The following is a 15,695-nucleotide window of genomic DNA, read 5'->3' as shown; positions in this document are numbered from 1 at the left end:
CAAGCCCCTCCCTCCGGAGAGCCATAGAGAGGAACCGGTTCGCGAGGGCCTTGGTGAAGTGTTCCGGATTCGGAAGCCGCGGCGATCAGGGGGGCCGAAGGGACTGGAAGGCTCTGGAACCTGGGCAGAGAAGTGGCCTTCCAGGCCCTAGGCAGAACGCAGGCAGGGAAGAGAGGGCCCACCACACTTCGGGTCAGGCACACGAGAGAGGCAGCCCCGAGCGCCGCCCCACAAGCCTCTGCGGCACCCGGGTCCTGACGGGCCGCCGGGTCTTCCGCCGCACGTGCCTTTAGCGCGATGCCCAAATCCAAGCGAGACAAGAAAGGTAGGTTCGGGGGACCTGCGTCGTGGGTGGCGACGGGTGAGACGCCGAGGCCTCTCTGAGGAGCTCGACCGGCTGGGTTAGCGAGTTGGCGTCGGCAGGTCACCGAGAGAGCTGGAAACTGGTACGGGCCGACAAGCAGCTCCTGAAACAGTCTTATATCCCAGGGTCGAGCTCGCCAACGAGGATAGTCTTAAACTCCTGATCCTGCTGCTTCTACCTCCGGATTGCTGGAATTACAGGCATGCATCACTAAGCCTAGTTATGTTGAGTTAGGGATGGGACGCAGTAAACTCTTACTAGGCAAGCATTACCCGCCGAGCCCTGAGCTACATCCCCTGGCATGTGCGCGCCTCGGTGTGTGTTTGAGGATCTTGCAATGTAGCTCAGATTTGGTGTGTAGACCAAGAATTCTCCAGAATGTAGAGGTTTTACAGTTTCGACTACTGCATTTTTTTTTTTTTTGCTTGTTCTTAATGCTGGGGCCTTGAACTCTCTATCTGGTCTGCCTTGGCCCCAAACACTAGCATTCCAGACTGAGCCACTACATCCAGCTAGCGGGCTGGCGCTTTTGTGGATGTTAGAAGGCAAGACGGTTGAACAAAAAGGGTCTGGCTTCATCAGACTAACCACCTTAGTAGGGTGTGTGTTTGTTTGTCTCCTATACCTATATCCCAGTCAAGTAAGAATGTGTCAGGTAGTCAAAGTGGTGTATGGAGAAGGTGATACTGTTTTGCATAATGCTGTCAGGAAAAGTCTCAGCACCTAGATGACAAACGAGTAGGTCGTTTTGAATAGAGGGAAACACAGAATGAAAGGGGTCTGTAGTGTGGTTAACTTATTGTGGGACAAGAGGCCAGTGTGGCTGTAGTAAAGTAGGTTTGAGAGGAAGAGATCTGGCCTTTGATGTGGCTTTGCTTTGAAAGGATCCCTTTGGCTGCCTTGATAGTCCGGAGAATTATGAGGACAGCAAAGCCAGTGACCACCTGGAGTATGCTAAGTTGTACCAGAATCCTAGGTGTGGAGAGTCTGGGGAATGACTGGCTCATTGTGATTGCCTTTGACTGTGTGCCTTGTATAGACGGTGAGTGGCAGGCAGGGTTGATGAAAGGCCATATCACCTCCTGGGAATATCCAGAGCGTGTTACAGCTGATGTTTTAGTGAGTCCTTAGAGAGTCATTAGGATTTTGGGGAGCCCTAGTTAGATGTAAGCAAATGCCAGTAACTCTTGGAAGTAGGACAAATAGGACCTGGATTACTTTTCTTTTTTTTCAATATATAAGTTCTTTATTGTCTCCAAAAAGCCCAGATTGTATTTGGGATAAGCACCATGTTTCTGGAGCTAGTAAACTGAGGTCTCACTCATCAACCTGCTCGGTTCCCTTCTCAGACACATAGATGCCATCCAAAAACTTCCTGATAGCCTTGTTTCTAACTGTTGTGGCTTGTAGGACCTTGGTTACTTTTCAGTAGAGGTTCTTGTGCGGTCCATCTACCCCATCCCCAGCGTTACTGTATTCCTGGGTCCAGATTACGAAATTGAAGTGTAGGTCTAGAATAGAATAGAAAAGATAAGGTCCCAACAGGATGACATAGTACGTGCCTGTAATCCCACCCCTTAGGAAGCAAAAGCAAGAATTTATATCTTGAGTTCAAGGCCAGCCTAAACAGTCTTGTAACAAGATCCTGGTTTTTTATAAAAGGAAGAATTGTTCTCTATCATACCATAGCCCACCCTAGCCATCAATGGCCTGTGCACCATCCCTGTGGCAGGAAAGGGCCTTAACTAAGGTGGTGAGTCTGATCCCTCAGCCAGGTTAGGGCCCCCACTCACAGTGCTCTATCAGCAGCAATGAGCCCTATTGCCATAAAGCAGTAGACCCAGCCGTTGGCCCAAGGAACTTCTTTTGTGGTAGGGATGTATATAGGGATCTCTGGGTCCAAGAATGCTAGGTAAGCAAACTCTGTCAACCTTGAATGCCAGGAATGACAGTGTCCATTGCTGCCTCCGTCACACTTGCTTAGTTTAGCCAAGCCCGGAAGAGAGAAGCAGAATTAGTCTCCAGAGCGTCAAGACATCACTCGCTGCTGTCTCTTTTTCTTGGTTTTAGTTTCCTTAACAAAAACTGCCAAGAAAGGCTTGGAACTGAAGCAGAACCTGATAGAAGAGGTAAGTGCTTGCTCCTCCCACCCCACCCCGCCCCCTCCTATGTGTTTGGGTAGCAGAGTTGGGATTGGACTGTTAGCAGTGTCAGAGTTTCCACACCTCCCACAGTATCCCTGAGACCCAGGACTAGGTGATGCTATTGATGTTTTACAAAAGCTCGGGGTTACTAAAGCTTGTCAGTGAGTTTGTAAAGCTACCCAGTGTTAGAAGGCTGGACGTGACCCAGGGGTGACTGTAGCCTCTGTCTGCCCCTGAGCTGCTGGGTCTGGGCCAGGTAAGAGCAGTCTCCAAGTGCACAGATTCCTGTTCTTTGGAAATGGAGCTTTACCACAGGGAGGCTTCAGCCAGAAGCCTGGCCAAGACCATGAGGATGGAGTGTCTCTCCTGTTGATAAGATGAGGCTCCTTATGTTCTGATTTAGCAGGGGCTTTCCCAGTGCGGGTAGAAGTTTCTAGATCAACTAAATGGACTAAGGAAAAAGGGTGATTGTTCCACATTGGTCATGGAAAGACCACAGGGTTTGGGTCCCTGCTCACCTTCCATAGTAAGTAACACTGGTGTCAGTCACGCCAGTGGAAGCTTAAAGGCCTATGACCGCTTCTCTTGTGTGAGGCCAGAGTTGCCCAGCCCGTGCTGCGCCTCAGCTCCAGAGCCTCATGAATTGTCCCACAGCTTCGGAAATGCGTGGACACCTACAAGTACCTCTTCATCTTCTCTGTGGCCAACATGAGGAACAGCAAGCTGAAGGACATCCGGAATGCCTGGAAGCACAGCCGGTGAGCACAGTGGGAAGAGGCGAGAGCTGCTCTCATCAGAGCACTGGAGCAGGCTGACCTTGGTGTCTGCAGCTCCCCTAAGGGGCACGGCTTCCGTTAGAGTTGGCCTTTCCCTGAGCTGCTGGGACAGGATTTGTTGGTCACTCTGTGTTTCAGGAAAGTGGCCCCTGGTGTCTGGCACACTCGAGTAGAGTATCATCATGTACATCTGACCCCAAAGCAGGCCCCAGGGGCTGATGGGTTACAGTACATGTGCGGGTGGCTCTGGGGTCACTGTCTTGCTGTACCACTCTAGTAGGGATTGTTGGACACACTCCTGCCCACAGGCAGACACAGATAAGTGACTTTTGAGGCTCGGAGTGAGCTGTCAAACTGTTGGCAAGATCTGATTCTGTGGATAAGAAAATGAAAACAGGGCTGGGGATTTAGCTCAGTGGTAGAGCGCTTACCTAGGAAGCGCAAGGCCCTGGGTTCGGTCCCCAGCTCCGGAAAAAAAAATGAAAACAGGAATCCTGGGAACACATGGCTGGGTTACATGGAGAACAGGGCCTCTGGCCACACAGCGTTGGCTCACATCCTCCTTCTTCATGGTAGGATGTTCTTTGGCAAAAACAAGGTGATGATGGTGGCCTTGGGTCGAAGCCCGTCTGATGAATACAAAGACAACCTACATCAGGTAGGTCACTGGCCCTCCCTGCGGCAGCCACTGCCTCTCCTGCTCTTTTCAGCTGTGGGACTGGCCTGTGGGTTCAGGAGAACCAAACTCGGCCCAACTCTGTGTTCTTAATCTCCAGACCCATGGGGCTATGCCTTCTATAGCCTGCCCTACTTACTAGGAGTTCTGCCAACGAGAAGTGTTTTTAGGTGATCCAGGTGATTTCTATAGGTAAGTTGCCCCTGGTGAAGAAGCAGTGGTGTTCACTTGTGTTTTTCAGGTCAGCAAGAAGTTGAGAGGTGAAGTTGGGCTCCTTTTTACCAACCGCACGAAGGAGGAGGTGAATGAGTGAGTGTCTCTGAGGGAGGAAGAGGCTGAGAGTCAGGGAAAGCTGAAGAGATACAAGGCTCTTACTGAAACTACTCTGTAACCTAACCGGGGTTGTGGTATTCTCTCTGTCCTGGTCCTCCCCTCTGCCTGCCAACATGGCTACGGACAGCAAGCCTCAGACCATGCCACTCAAAGGAGGTTGGACTTCAGCTGAATGGTGGCGTTTCCAGGAACTTTACCCTCACCCTTCTCTAACTTAGGTGGTTCACAAAGTATACAGAAATGGATTTTGCTCGAGCGGGGAACAAAGCAACTTTAACTGTGAGCCTGGATCCAGGGCCGCTGAAACAGTTCCCTCATTCCATGGAGCCACAGCTGAGGCAGCTGGGTCTGCCCACTGCCCTCAAGAAAGGTAGGAAGCTGGGAGGTGCTTAGGGTTCAGAGCACTGGCTGCTTCCCAGGACCCACGTCAGGCCCCCACAGGCACCAGGTATTCATGTGATGCCATAGGCACTCGTGCAGGCAAAGCAGCACCTGCACAGATGAATTGCAGCTCGGGGACCCCTGCCCCAGACGCTCCCCTAGACCAGCTCCGATAGACACAGTTTGTCCTGTGAAGGCAGAGCTGAGCACTCGCCTCCTGCAGGGAGGAGGCTGCCACTGTCCCTCAGGGAAGAGGGCTGCATGCTTCCTAAGGCTGGGGGTGACATGGTGCTGCCCTCCCACAGGTGTGGTGACCTTGCTGTCTGACTATGAAGTGTGCAAGGAGGGTGACGTGCTGACCCCAGAGCAGGCCCGTGTCCTGGTGAGTCTGGGCCTGCGACCTGGGGGAGGGGCCGCTGCCACTCAGCTGCTGGGCACAGCCCTCTGCTGCTGACAGCTGCTCCTGCTCACTCCCCTTCCTCCACCCCTTACAGAAGCTGTTTGGGTATGAGATGGCCGAATTCAAAGTGACCATCAAATACATGTGGGATGCCCAGTCAGGGAGATTCCAGCAGATGGACGATGACCTTCCCGAGAGCGCGCCTGAGTCTGAGGGGGAGTCTGAGGAGGAGGAGGACGACAGCTGACTCTGGGAACCAGAACCAAGGCCTTCCAGCAAGTACTTCATCTCCACTGGACGCCCCCAGGACTGCTGTCGCCCCCTAGAGGGAGCGGCTGGTTTTTTTGCTATGGATAAAGACAAGGGAGGTGCTGGGCAGTGACTTTGTTTCTATAGAGAATAAAATTTTGTCTGCAGGGTGCTCCCTGTAGACAGCAGAGACTCTTTATAAAGGCCTTCGGCTGTGCTCCAGCCTAGTCGGGCTAGGGCTGGGTGGGCCAGCACTGCAGATGGCTGAGAGCACGCCTGGATTTGGGTGTCTTTGTCCGTTTGCTTGCAGTGGGTTTGCTGAGGAAAGTTAATTCTCTGGAAGCTTGATCACTTAAAACATAAATAAGCACACAGATACGTGCAAGCCGGGGGTAAAATATGAGGAACACAGGCTTGCCACAGGGCGGTGGAGGGGATTGGGAGCAAGTGGAGTTTGAGTCAGGTTCTCACTGAAGCACAGACTGGTCTTGATCTTACAGTAGTTTCTGGCCTCTGCCCCTCAAGTGCTACCACACTTGGCTGACTAGTAGTGATTAGTAGCTGTGTGCTGTGCGAGTCAGTGGTAAGGCATCATAAACCATGCTTAAGGCCAGCAGGTCCCTCCCTGGCAGCACACAGAAACTGAGGAAAGTTGTTGGACCTGTGGGTCAGAAAATCCTCAGAGTTCCTGACCTCTACCCTAGAGGAGGGATGTGGGGGTTAAACAGCAACACTGAATAAGATGGGCCTTGGGTCTTCATAATCATGCCCAAAAAACCCAGGGCAAGCCAATATGATAATGCTTGGAATGCCAGCACCTCAGGAGGCTGAGGTAGGATTGAAAGTTTGAGGCCAAGCCAGGCAGAGGGAGGCCAATCTCTGAATTGGAGGCCACTCATGGCTAAATAAAGCCTATCTCAAAAAAAGTTTGATACCAATCAACTATAAGGCTGAAAAAAGGCAGGCTTGGGGCTGGAGAGATGGCTCAGTGGTTAAGAGCACCGACTGCTCTTCCAGAGGTCCTGAGTTCAATTCCCAGCAACCACATGGTGGCTCACAACCATCTGTAATGGGATCTGATGCCCTTTTCTGGTGTGTCTGAAGACAGCTGTAGTGTTCTTATATATAATAAATAAATCATTATAGGAAAAAAAAAAGGGCAGGCTTGGTTGTATGCACCAGAAATTGAAAGCTAGAGACAAGAGACCTGATAGGAGTTCAAGGCCAGCCTAGAGTATATGGCATTTTGTCTTAAAAAGAAAAGGCCAGGGTGGTGGTGGCTCACACCTTTAATACCAGCACTTGGGAGGCAGAATTCAGGACAGCCAGGGCTACACACAGATACATTGTCTCAAAGGGGAAAGTAAGAAAGACAAGTGACATGTTTCAGCAGACCGAAGCACTTGCTGCCAAATCAATTAAAATGTTGCTTAGTACTCAATGCCCTCCTCCGGATCTGTTCTTTACTTTGACCTCCATTCTTGCCTCCTGCTATGCTATGTTGAGCTGGGGGTGGGGGGTACTTTCAGTTTCTTGTTGCCTATGCTTTGCACCCAGGATGGTTGTGGAAATTATAACCTTCAACCTGTGTAATCAGGTAAGTGAGACTTTAGTTGGGGCAGAGAGCACCTAGCCGCTGTCCACTGCTGTGGGACTCCATGGTCAGGAGGAAAGCACGCAGCTGGTGCCAGATTGAACCTGGCAGGTTTTAAGGAAAGCACTGGACCACTGCCCTCTAAAGATCAGGCACTCCTTCCCACTTCCTCTGGACCCTGGGAAGGAGCATTGACGCAAGCCTCAGGCATTCAAGAGAATAAGGCCACTAGGTCAGTTGTAGCCCAGGCTGTGACAGGGAACAGTTTTATTCAGCAGGAGGTATTGGGGCTCAGCCAGCTCTCACTTTGAAAGCAACTGGCTGTATAGAAAGCAGGGAAGAGAAAGACAGTGACCTGTCTAAAAAGGAAAGAACCAGATCAGATCGAGCCCAGGACAAGGCGGGGCAGGCAGTAAGCTGCGCCTCCCCAAGGCAGATGTATCTTAGCGGAAATAGTTGGGACACTCGTGGGCAACTAGGTTCCAGGCTTGGTCAAAGGCATCCACAACAGCTGGCTCCAGAGGCCCTTCCTCGACCAAGGCCAAGTTCTGCTCCAGTTGTTCCAGACTGGACATGCCCAGAATGACTGCATCCCCTTGGGTGCCCTGCAAGAAAGAACCTACTTTCACCATACTTCCGCCACCTGATGGCTTCCTGCCTGTTCCTTGCTAAGATCTGTTTTTACTTAAGGCCGTGTTGCTGCTAAGAGAAAACTATTGTCTCCAAACAGCAAGGTCATCTAGTCTTCTCTACCCTGCAGGACAGTTTGGGAATCATTTTTCTCCAGGCCTGGCATTTACCAGATATTGAAAGAGCACCATTACCCCAAGAATGTCCACACTGGAGAAAGGGGTCAGGGAGAGGAAGCTGGGACAGCAGGAAGAGATTCCACCCCATGTCCCAGCCCAGGGACACAGACCTGAGTTCTCTTTCCAGGAAGGGCCATAATAAATACTTTTTTTTTTTTTTTGGTTCTTTTTTTCGGAGCTGGGGACCAAACCCAGGGCCTTGCGCTTCCTAGGTAAGCGCTCTACCACTGAGCTAAATCCCCAGCCCCAATACTTTTTAAAATGTACTTTTCAGAGTCAGATCTGTGCTTATTTCCTACCATGTATACCTTTGGAACTTAAACCAGCCTCTCCACCAATTGAGATCATTAGGGCTGCAAAACGGCTCAGCAACTAGGAGCAGTTCCTGCTCTTGGAGAGGACCTGGGTTCACTTCCAGGGCCTACTCCTTACAACCACCTTTTACTACAATCCCAGGGGACTTGCCACCCTCTCCTGGCCTCTGCAGGCACTGTGTACACACGGAAACCATCGGGCAAAAAACTCAAACAAAATAAATATAACGAGATCTTTGAGAGAAAAAATAACTCAAGATGACTAGTCTTCACATAGCTCTTGACACTGGGCCAGGGAAGACATAGTCTCAGCAGTTGGCCTCTCTCACTTCTAAGCTTCCTCCTCCTCCCATTCGACTTCACAGCACAGGCTAAACTGGGCCCAGGTACACTACCTTGAGCTGTGAGTGATGGTACATCCACCGTACGGCAGCTGAGATCATACTGGGGGCAGTGGGGCCATAGGTAGTCTTCAGAGCCTTCTCCACCAAGGCGATGCCATTGAAGTGTTCCTCCTTCCAGTAGCTGAATGGGTGGGAAGGGCAACACTGGGGTCAGTATCTTGAGGGCATCTAGAGGGCGACTCAACCCCTGCATCCCTGAGGTGGCCTATGTCCTCAGACAGCGCTACGACCAAAGTATCAGAACATACAGGTCTCCAGGCTGGAGAGATGGCTCAGTGGTTAAGGGCACTGACTGTTCTTCTAGAGGTCCTGAGTTCAATTCCCAGTAACTACATGGTGCCTTGCAGCCATCTATAATAGGATCTGATGCCCTCTTAGGTTCCTACAAGCACCCTACTTGCGAGCCCTGGGTCACCCAAAAGCCCAGAGTGAGTCCTGGGCACCAGTCCAGCGTCTGTGGCCTTGGCTCAGCCTCCTCCATTCCCTACACTCACTCACTAACCCACTTACTGAGGGAGAGGACACTCCCTGCCCGCCTGTCTCGGTGACTTCATCAGGCGGAGAGCTAATGCTGCTGCATAGATTAAAGGGGTGACCATGATGAAGGCCGTCCAGCCTTGATTCTCTAGAAGGGAGTCCTGGGCTCTGAGAGTGTGTGAACTGAGAACAACAGTTCAACCATGGTTTCTCCTCCCAGAGAGGAGGATCACAGACAATAGTGGGGAAGGCTACAGGGAGGGGTGTTTTTGTCGGTTGTGGTTTTGCTGTGAGGTGAGAGGCATTAAATGCAAGGCCTCATGCATGCACGCTCAGCACCTCAGCAAGTGTTCTAGCAGTAAGCAACACACTCCCAACAGACAGGGCTTGAGTCAAACAAGGTACACGAGGAAGGCTGACAAACTGCTTGCTGCCTTCACCTTTGACCTTTTCAACAAAACCAGCACTGGAGCCTCATGCAGGAACTTGCTTATTGTGCCTTTCCTTCCCAGACAGAGAATACAAAAAGCAAATGTGTCAGCCTGTGCTCAGAAATGAACCTTGGGGACATGGCAACCGAGGTGACAGAGGGGAAGCAAGTGAAAGAGTTTCACAGTGTCCAGCCATGGGGACACAGACATCTACTCCAACCTCTCAGGAGGCTGAAACAGGAGGATTACAAGTTGCAGGCTACCCTGGGCCAAACTCTGCCTCAAAACAGAACAAATAAACACAAACATCACTAAGGAAAAGAAGACAATAGCTGATGAGGTTTCAAGTTTAACTTTTCTTCCAGTACTGGGAATTGAACCCAAGACTTTGAGCATTCCATCCCCAAGCTATAGGCAGCCCTCACACTTGTAATCCTTCTGCCTCAGCTTCCTCCATCAGATCAAAATTTTAGATACTTAAATTTTGAACCACAGTGGGTTGGAGAGATGGCTCAGCAGTTAAGAGCACTGACTGCTCTTCCATAAGTCCTGAGTTCAATTCTCAGCCAGCACGTGGTGACTCCAACCATCTGTGTAACAGGATGGGATACTATAAGTATGTCTCATGACAGCTACAATATACTCATATATGTAAAATAAATAAATATTTTTAAAAAATGGAGTAGAGTATGATGACAGACACTGGTAATCCTAGCTCTTTGGCCAGGCAATGATGGTGTACTTTAATCCCAACATTTCTGAGTTCAAGCCAGCCTTGTCTACAGACCGAGTTCCAGGACAGCCAGGGCTACACAGAGAAATCCTGTCTCGACAAACCAAAACCAAAACACCTAACTCTGCAGATGTGAGGGCAAGGGAATCGGGAGTCAGAGTCATCTTCAGCTACAAAGCAAGTTTGAGGCCAACACAGGGTACAAGAAATCCTGACTCAAGCTGAAGGAGGAGGAGGAGGAGGAAGAGGAAGAGGAGGAGGGGGAGGAAGAGGAGGAATAGGAGGAGGAGGAAAAGAAGAAAAAAAGAAGGAGGGAGGGGAAGAGGGGGGAGGGAGGGAGAGAGGAGGAGGAGGGAAGAGATTGGCCTCAACAGCTGTCCCTGTGACTTCCGGAGACAATGATAACAATTTCACTACCAAGATGCAAGATGTGACAGGACATTAGCTCATAGAGTCAACACCTACCCCCAGACTCCCCCAGGTCTATCTTGGGTTGTCCTCTCACTGCTGGCAGTGGACAAACTCTTCCGAAGAAAGACACATAGAGTAGCAATCATACAGACATCACAGGATCCATATGACAGCCCAAGAATGTCCCTCAAATGCCCAGGACAGCTAACACCCAGAGCCTTAGGTCTTAATAACCACACAAGGGCAGGTCCCCAGAGAAACAACCTCAAACTAAGGAAACCTATAGCACTTCTTCCTCAGATACAGACCCCACCCGTAGCTCACCGGTCCATGTACAGTTGAGAAAATGGATTCCCAAAGAAGCGGCTCTCAGGATTCTTCCCATCCTTATCCTGGTATTTATATCTGCCAGTCAGCAGGCCCCCTGTGGGAAATCAGCAGTTAGACCCTGGCCAAGATTCCTCCCAGAGATAGCCAGGTCATTCTTGGCTAGGAACTGGAGAGCAGAAGGGAATCTGGAAAGAAGGGCACTCAGGCACCCCCTTCTCAAAGCTCCCTGACTCCCAGGGTCTGGACTGGGGATTCACCAGGGCAGCAATCCATAGAGTCAGGCCAGGTATGCCCTCCGACCCATAAGGCAGGTCCCCATGGCAGCCCATACCAGCCAAAGGGTTGAAGGCATAGAACCTTAGTCCGAAGTGTCTGAGGCAGGGGAAGAGCTCAGTCTCCACCTGCCTGGTGATGGCGTTGTACATGCCCTGCAGGGAGACAGTGGGAAAAGGGGAACATGTCAAGAAAAGAGACCCCAAATGTACCTTTGTAAAGTCCCCCAGTTTAGTCCTTAACAATCCTGGACCTTGACATTCAGGGCATATATAATCACCTAGTTTGTGGTTTTACCCAAAGATCCAGGATCAGTGGAGTCTTGGACCTGAGTCTGAATGGTCCCAGCACACCAGATCACTCTTACCTGGTACACAGTTGGCATGATCCAGCCATTTTTCTTGCAGAGGGTACAAATCTCAGCCACTTCCCAGGAGACATAGTTGGACAGACCAAGCTCCACAAACTTGCCCTATAGGTGAGAGACTCCATCACAATCCAGCTCAGGGAGAGGTTCAGCCCAGCCCAGCTCAGGAGACCAGGAGGAGAGACCGTGTGAGGAACCTGGAGTGAGGTCAGAGCCCAGCTCTGTGTGTGCTCCCCCGAACTCACTCTCCTAGCAGGGTCAAGGTGAAAGGGTCAGAGAGCATCAGGGCCCTCCCTCACCTCCTGATGCAGCTGGTGGCAGGCCTGCAGGGTCTCCTCTATAGGAGTGCCGTGGTCTGGAAAGTGTAAATAGAAGAGGTCCACCCGGGGACACTGCAGCCTCTTCAGTGACGTCTCCAGCTGGAACCGAACATCGGCTGGCTTCAGTGTCTTCCCAAACATTGGGGCAGCCTTGGTGGCAATTTTTACTTTTCCGGAGAAAAAGATGAAAGCTGACGTCACTTTATCAAACAGAGGATCTATTGTGACAGTGAAGGAACAGGGCTGAGAAGGACAAGGTGGCGCCTCCCTCTGACTGCAAGCCTGAGGAAATGGACGCAGGGATCATCGGGGGCTCAAGGTCACTCTTGCCTGCAGAGTACAAAGCTGGGCTCATGTGAAATCTGTATCAACACACACACACACACACACACACACACACACACACACACACACACACACACACGCATACAAGAGAAAGGAGAAAGGGAGGGTGATAGGGGGAGATAAGAAATATACAGACAGACAAAGGCAGAGAGAGATATAACTGGGTCAAATTCCAACTGTGCTGTTAGGAGCTGTGGCATTGATTAAACTCGCTGCTCCTCAGGTCGGCCCACCGTAAGTAACAATGAGAGAGACAAACAGCCTATGGAGAAGTCCTGAGGGTTGATCAGGCTTAACTGACAGTGGACATTAGGAATGGCTGGATTCCTCCCTGTGACAGTTGCTTATTGGGACTGTAAACCTTGCTTTAAAATCCATGAGCAGAAGGCCCTGGGTGGGAGTCACACCTGCAACCACAGGTACCAGAGCACTGAGTCTGGGACAGAGGACATAGGAGACCAGAAGCAAAACAGCCCTGAGAGTACCCCACATGGAGTTTTGACTTTAGACTAGGGGTTGTAGTCCAGAGCTTTGCGGTCACCTTAAGATGCTTTGAAAGATGAGCCTTAATGCAGCATGGACCATGGGCAGGGCAGGTCTGATCACAGGGGACAGGAAGGTGCCAAAGGAACTGGGGACAGAGACAGGAAGGCTTGAATGAGGGCCTGTGACAAGGAAAGTCAGGGCCAGCTACAGACTCCACTCATGGAAACAGACCAGTGCTGGGCTCTCTGAGTCCCTGCTTCTCTCCCTGCCCCTGCTGAGAAGCCCAGTTGAATGGATGATGGATGGATGGATGGATGGATGGATGGATGGATGGATGGATGGATGAATGGATGGGTGTATAGATGGATGGATGGATGGGTGGGTGGGTGTATAGATGGATGGATGAGAGGGTGGGTGGGAGGGTGTATGGATGGATGGATGGATGATGGATAGATGGATGGATGAATGGATGGATGGATGGATGGATGGGTGGGTGGATGGATGGATGGATGGGTGGATGGATGGATGGATGGATGGATGGATGGATGGGTGGATGGATGGATGGATGGGTGGGTGGATGGATAGATGGATGGGTGGGTAGATGGATGGATGGATGGATGGGTGGATGGGTGGATGGATGGATGGATGGATGGATGGATGGATGGATGGGTGTATAGATGGATGGATGGATGGGTGGGTGGGTGTATAGATGGATGGATGAGAGGGTGGGTGGGAGGGTGTATAGATGGATGGATGGATGATGGATGGATGGATGGATGGGCAAAAGGAACTTTCCATACCTGAAAAGTCAGTTCAGCAGCCCAAAAGCAGTCAGTGGAACCCTTGAGATCTGAGCAATCACATACTTGGAATTTTTCTATTCTGCCGCTTGACTTGCCCTTCCTGATCAAACATCAGTTGTGGCTCTAGCCCAACCAGTCCTGAGCCCAAGCAGGGGAAGGAGGAAGGGTCAAAAAGACAATTCAAGGGGTTGGGGATTTAGCTCAGCTCTGGAAAAAAAAAAAAAAAAAAGACAATTCAAACAGAAGTCAGATCCAGGTTCTCATGGTAATGTGCAACGTGTGTGATGACAACACTCTTGAGGCTGAGGTACGAGCCACACGCAAAGCCTGGGCTCTCCTGGGCTGCACAGGGAACCTTTCACAAAGTACAAAACAGCCCATCACTTTCCCTCAGGATAGCCAGGAGATCTGGAAACAGCAGGCCACTGAATGCACAGGTCTCCTACTATTCTAGCTCCCACTGTGCTGTAAATCAAGAAGCAAAACTCTACAGTAGAGTTCGTGAGGAAGGGCAATGGCTGAGGAGAAAGAGTTCTTTTTCCTTCTTCTTTTTTTTCTTCTTTTTTATCGGAACTGGGGACCGAACCTAGGGCATGCACTTTCTAGGCAAGTGCTCTACCACTGAGCTAAATTCCCAAGCCCCACCCCCCCCTTTTTTAAATGTATGTGAGTACACTGTTGCTTTCTTCAGACATATCAGAGGAGGGCATCAGATCCCATCACACATGGTTGTGAGCCACCATGTGGTTGCTGGGAATTGAACTCAGGACCTCTGGAAGAGCAGTCAGTGCTCTTAACCACTGAGCCATCTCTCCAGCAGGGAAAGAGTTCTATAATGAAAGCACCCGCCCAGGGAAGTGTAGTTCCACCACTTGAGAAACTAAAGCAGGGGACCAACTGAGTCAAGAGCTCAAGACAGCTACACCACTCCTGGCCCCTGTTTCCTTTTGAGGCTACTGTAGCTCCTATGGCTGCCACCCTGGTAAAGCAGGAGGCCCTTTTGACCAACAGGCTCGTCATCTACAGAATCCCGGGCCATAAGCAAAAAAAGAAGCAGGTTTCAGTCTGAACTGGTGCTGAGCAGTGCCACAAAAACAGGAGTCCTGCAGATAAGGGACACCTGCTGGGCAGCAGCCAGGAGCTCAGAGATAGGCTAGCCACAAGTTCCAGGCCGGACCAGGGTTAGGCACAAGATATGCAAAGCTGGACCTTGCATGCCTGAAGAGTTGCAGTTCTCAGAGCTTCTGGGTGGACACCGGGAGATCAGAGTCCCGGGGAGATCAGAGTCCCAGGAACCTGATGAAGCTGTGCTGAGACAAGGGGTGAAAGGAATGACTGTTACCTTTGCAGCCGCTGCGGCCCAGTCCGAGCCCCAGGTCTCCTAGGATGGTCTCAGACTGACCGTTCGCATACACGAAGGCGGTGTCTATCTCCGTGTGGCCGCGCTGCAGGAAGGCGCGCACCGACGCGGAGCTGGAGGTCACATCCATGCGGCGACCCATCTCCATGGCACCCAGCACAGTGGCAGGCCGGGCTTGCGACATGGTGACCGTGGTAGAGGTGGCAGAAGAAGGTGGAGGGTAAGAGAGGACGTTGGTTCCAGCAGTCCTCAGCCCTAGAGGGTGGAGAGGCTCTGGGACCTTTATTAACCGGTTGTAGCCACGCCCTAGGGACGGGCGAGCAGAGGTGGGGCGGGATTATGCTGGCTGGTGCAAGAGACTTCTGTAAAGTTGAGGACCTTCTCCACCAAAGCTGCCTGGTACTAGATGGTAGGTCCCCTTGAGTTAAGTTGCTGAAAGCTAGCATCCCCTCCTCTGTTCTCTCTGCCTTGCTCCTGAGCCATCCTGAATCTCTGTCCCCTCCTTCAAGAAGTTTAGGGGTGGGTGATCTCACGCTTTTAATTCCAACACAGGGGAGACTGAGAGAGGAAGATTGCCACAAGTTTTTGTTGTTGTTTTGTTTTGTTGTTCCAATGAACTCACTCGTTCACTCACTCGCTCACTCAGGGCATGGACTTGTAACCCTTGGACTTTGAAGAGGAAGGTGGAGACGGGAAGATTGGGAATTCAAAGTACACCTTGACTACAAACCAAGTGTTAGATCAGCCTAGGCCACAAGAGATAAGGTCTTCGAAATAACCAATAGCTGGACAGATGAGTTGAAGTTTGGGCATAGGTTAAATATAAGCTTGCCAAACATGTGAGAGGTTCCACCAAGGTTGGGGAGAAAAGAGAAGGGTGGAGACCAGTATCTCCATCAACCTCACACCTAGGTG

The 15,695-nt window shown here is 51.0% G+C and overlaps 2 protein-coding genes across 5 annotated transcripts; one reads left to right on the top strand and one right to left on the bottom strand.

Annotated features, from left to right (window-relative positions):
- Positions 1-10: 10 nt before the first annotated feature.
- On the top strand, positions 11-6,764 carry Mrto4 (MRT4 homolog, ribosome maturation factor). 3 transcript variants are annotated; one of them, NM_001399076.1, is made up of 8 exons: positions 11-325; positions 2,435-2,493; positions 3,163-3,266; positions 3,861-3,942; positions 4,202-4,269; positions 4,512-4,663; positions 4,980-5,056; positions 5,169-6,764. In NM_001399076.1, the coding sequence occupies exons 1-8, from the start codon at positions 298-300 to the stop codon at positions 5,319-5,321; spliced, it is 723 nt and encodes a 240-aa protein (NP_001386005.1). In that variant the 5' UTR covers positions 11-297; the 3' UTR covers positions 5,322-6,764. The 3 variants fall into 3 exon arrangements, with proteins under 3 accessions (NP_001386005.1, NP_001100167.1, XP_008762452.1); NM_001106697.2 differs by having other exon boundaries at positions 3,036-3,266; XM_008764230.3 differs by having other exon boundaries at positions 271-325; positions 3,103-3,266; positions 5,169-5,526.
- Positions 6,765-7,149: 385 nt separating this feature from the next.
- Akr7a3 (aldo-keto reductase family 7 member A3) lies at positions 7,150-15,028 on the bottom strand. Of its 2 annotated transcripts, XM_039109345.2 has the most exons (8): positions 14,763-14,899; positions 13,418-13,627; positions 11,766-11,953; positions 11,467-11,571; positions 11,158-11,254; positions 10,821-10,920; positions 8,436-8,565; positions 7,151-7,522 (listed from the first exon to the last, which is right to left on the bottom strand). In XM_039109345.2, the coding sequence occupies exons 3-8, from the start codon at positions 11,925-11,927 to the stop codon at positions 7,361-7,363; spliced, it is 756 nt and encodes a 251-aa protein (XP_038965273.1). In that variant the 5' UTR covers positions 11,928-11,953; positions 13,418-13,627; positions 14,763-14,899; the 3' UTR covers positions 7,151-7,360. The 2 variants fall into 2 exon arrangements, with proteins under 2 accessions (NP_037347.1, XP_038965273.1); NM_013215.2 differs by lacking the exon at positions 13,418-13,627 and having other exon boundaries at positions 7,150-7,522; positions 14,763-15,028.
- Positions 15,029-15,695: the final 667 nt, after the last annotated feature.

This window comes from Rattus norvegicus, chromosome 5 (assembly GCF_036323735.1).
Source record: "Rattus norvegicus strain BN/NHsdMcwi chromosome 5, GRCr8, whole genome shotgun sequence".
Taxonomy (NCBI): domain Eukaryota; kingdom Metazoa; phylum Chordata; class Mammalia; order Rodentia; family Muridae; genus Rattus; species Rattus norvegicus.
The sequence above is the reverse complement of the archived record's forward strand: the minus strand, read 5'-3'. Positions and strand labels throughout refer to the sequence as shown.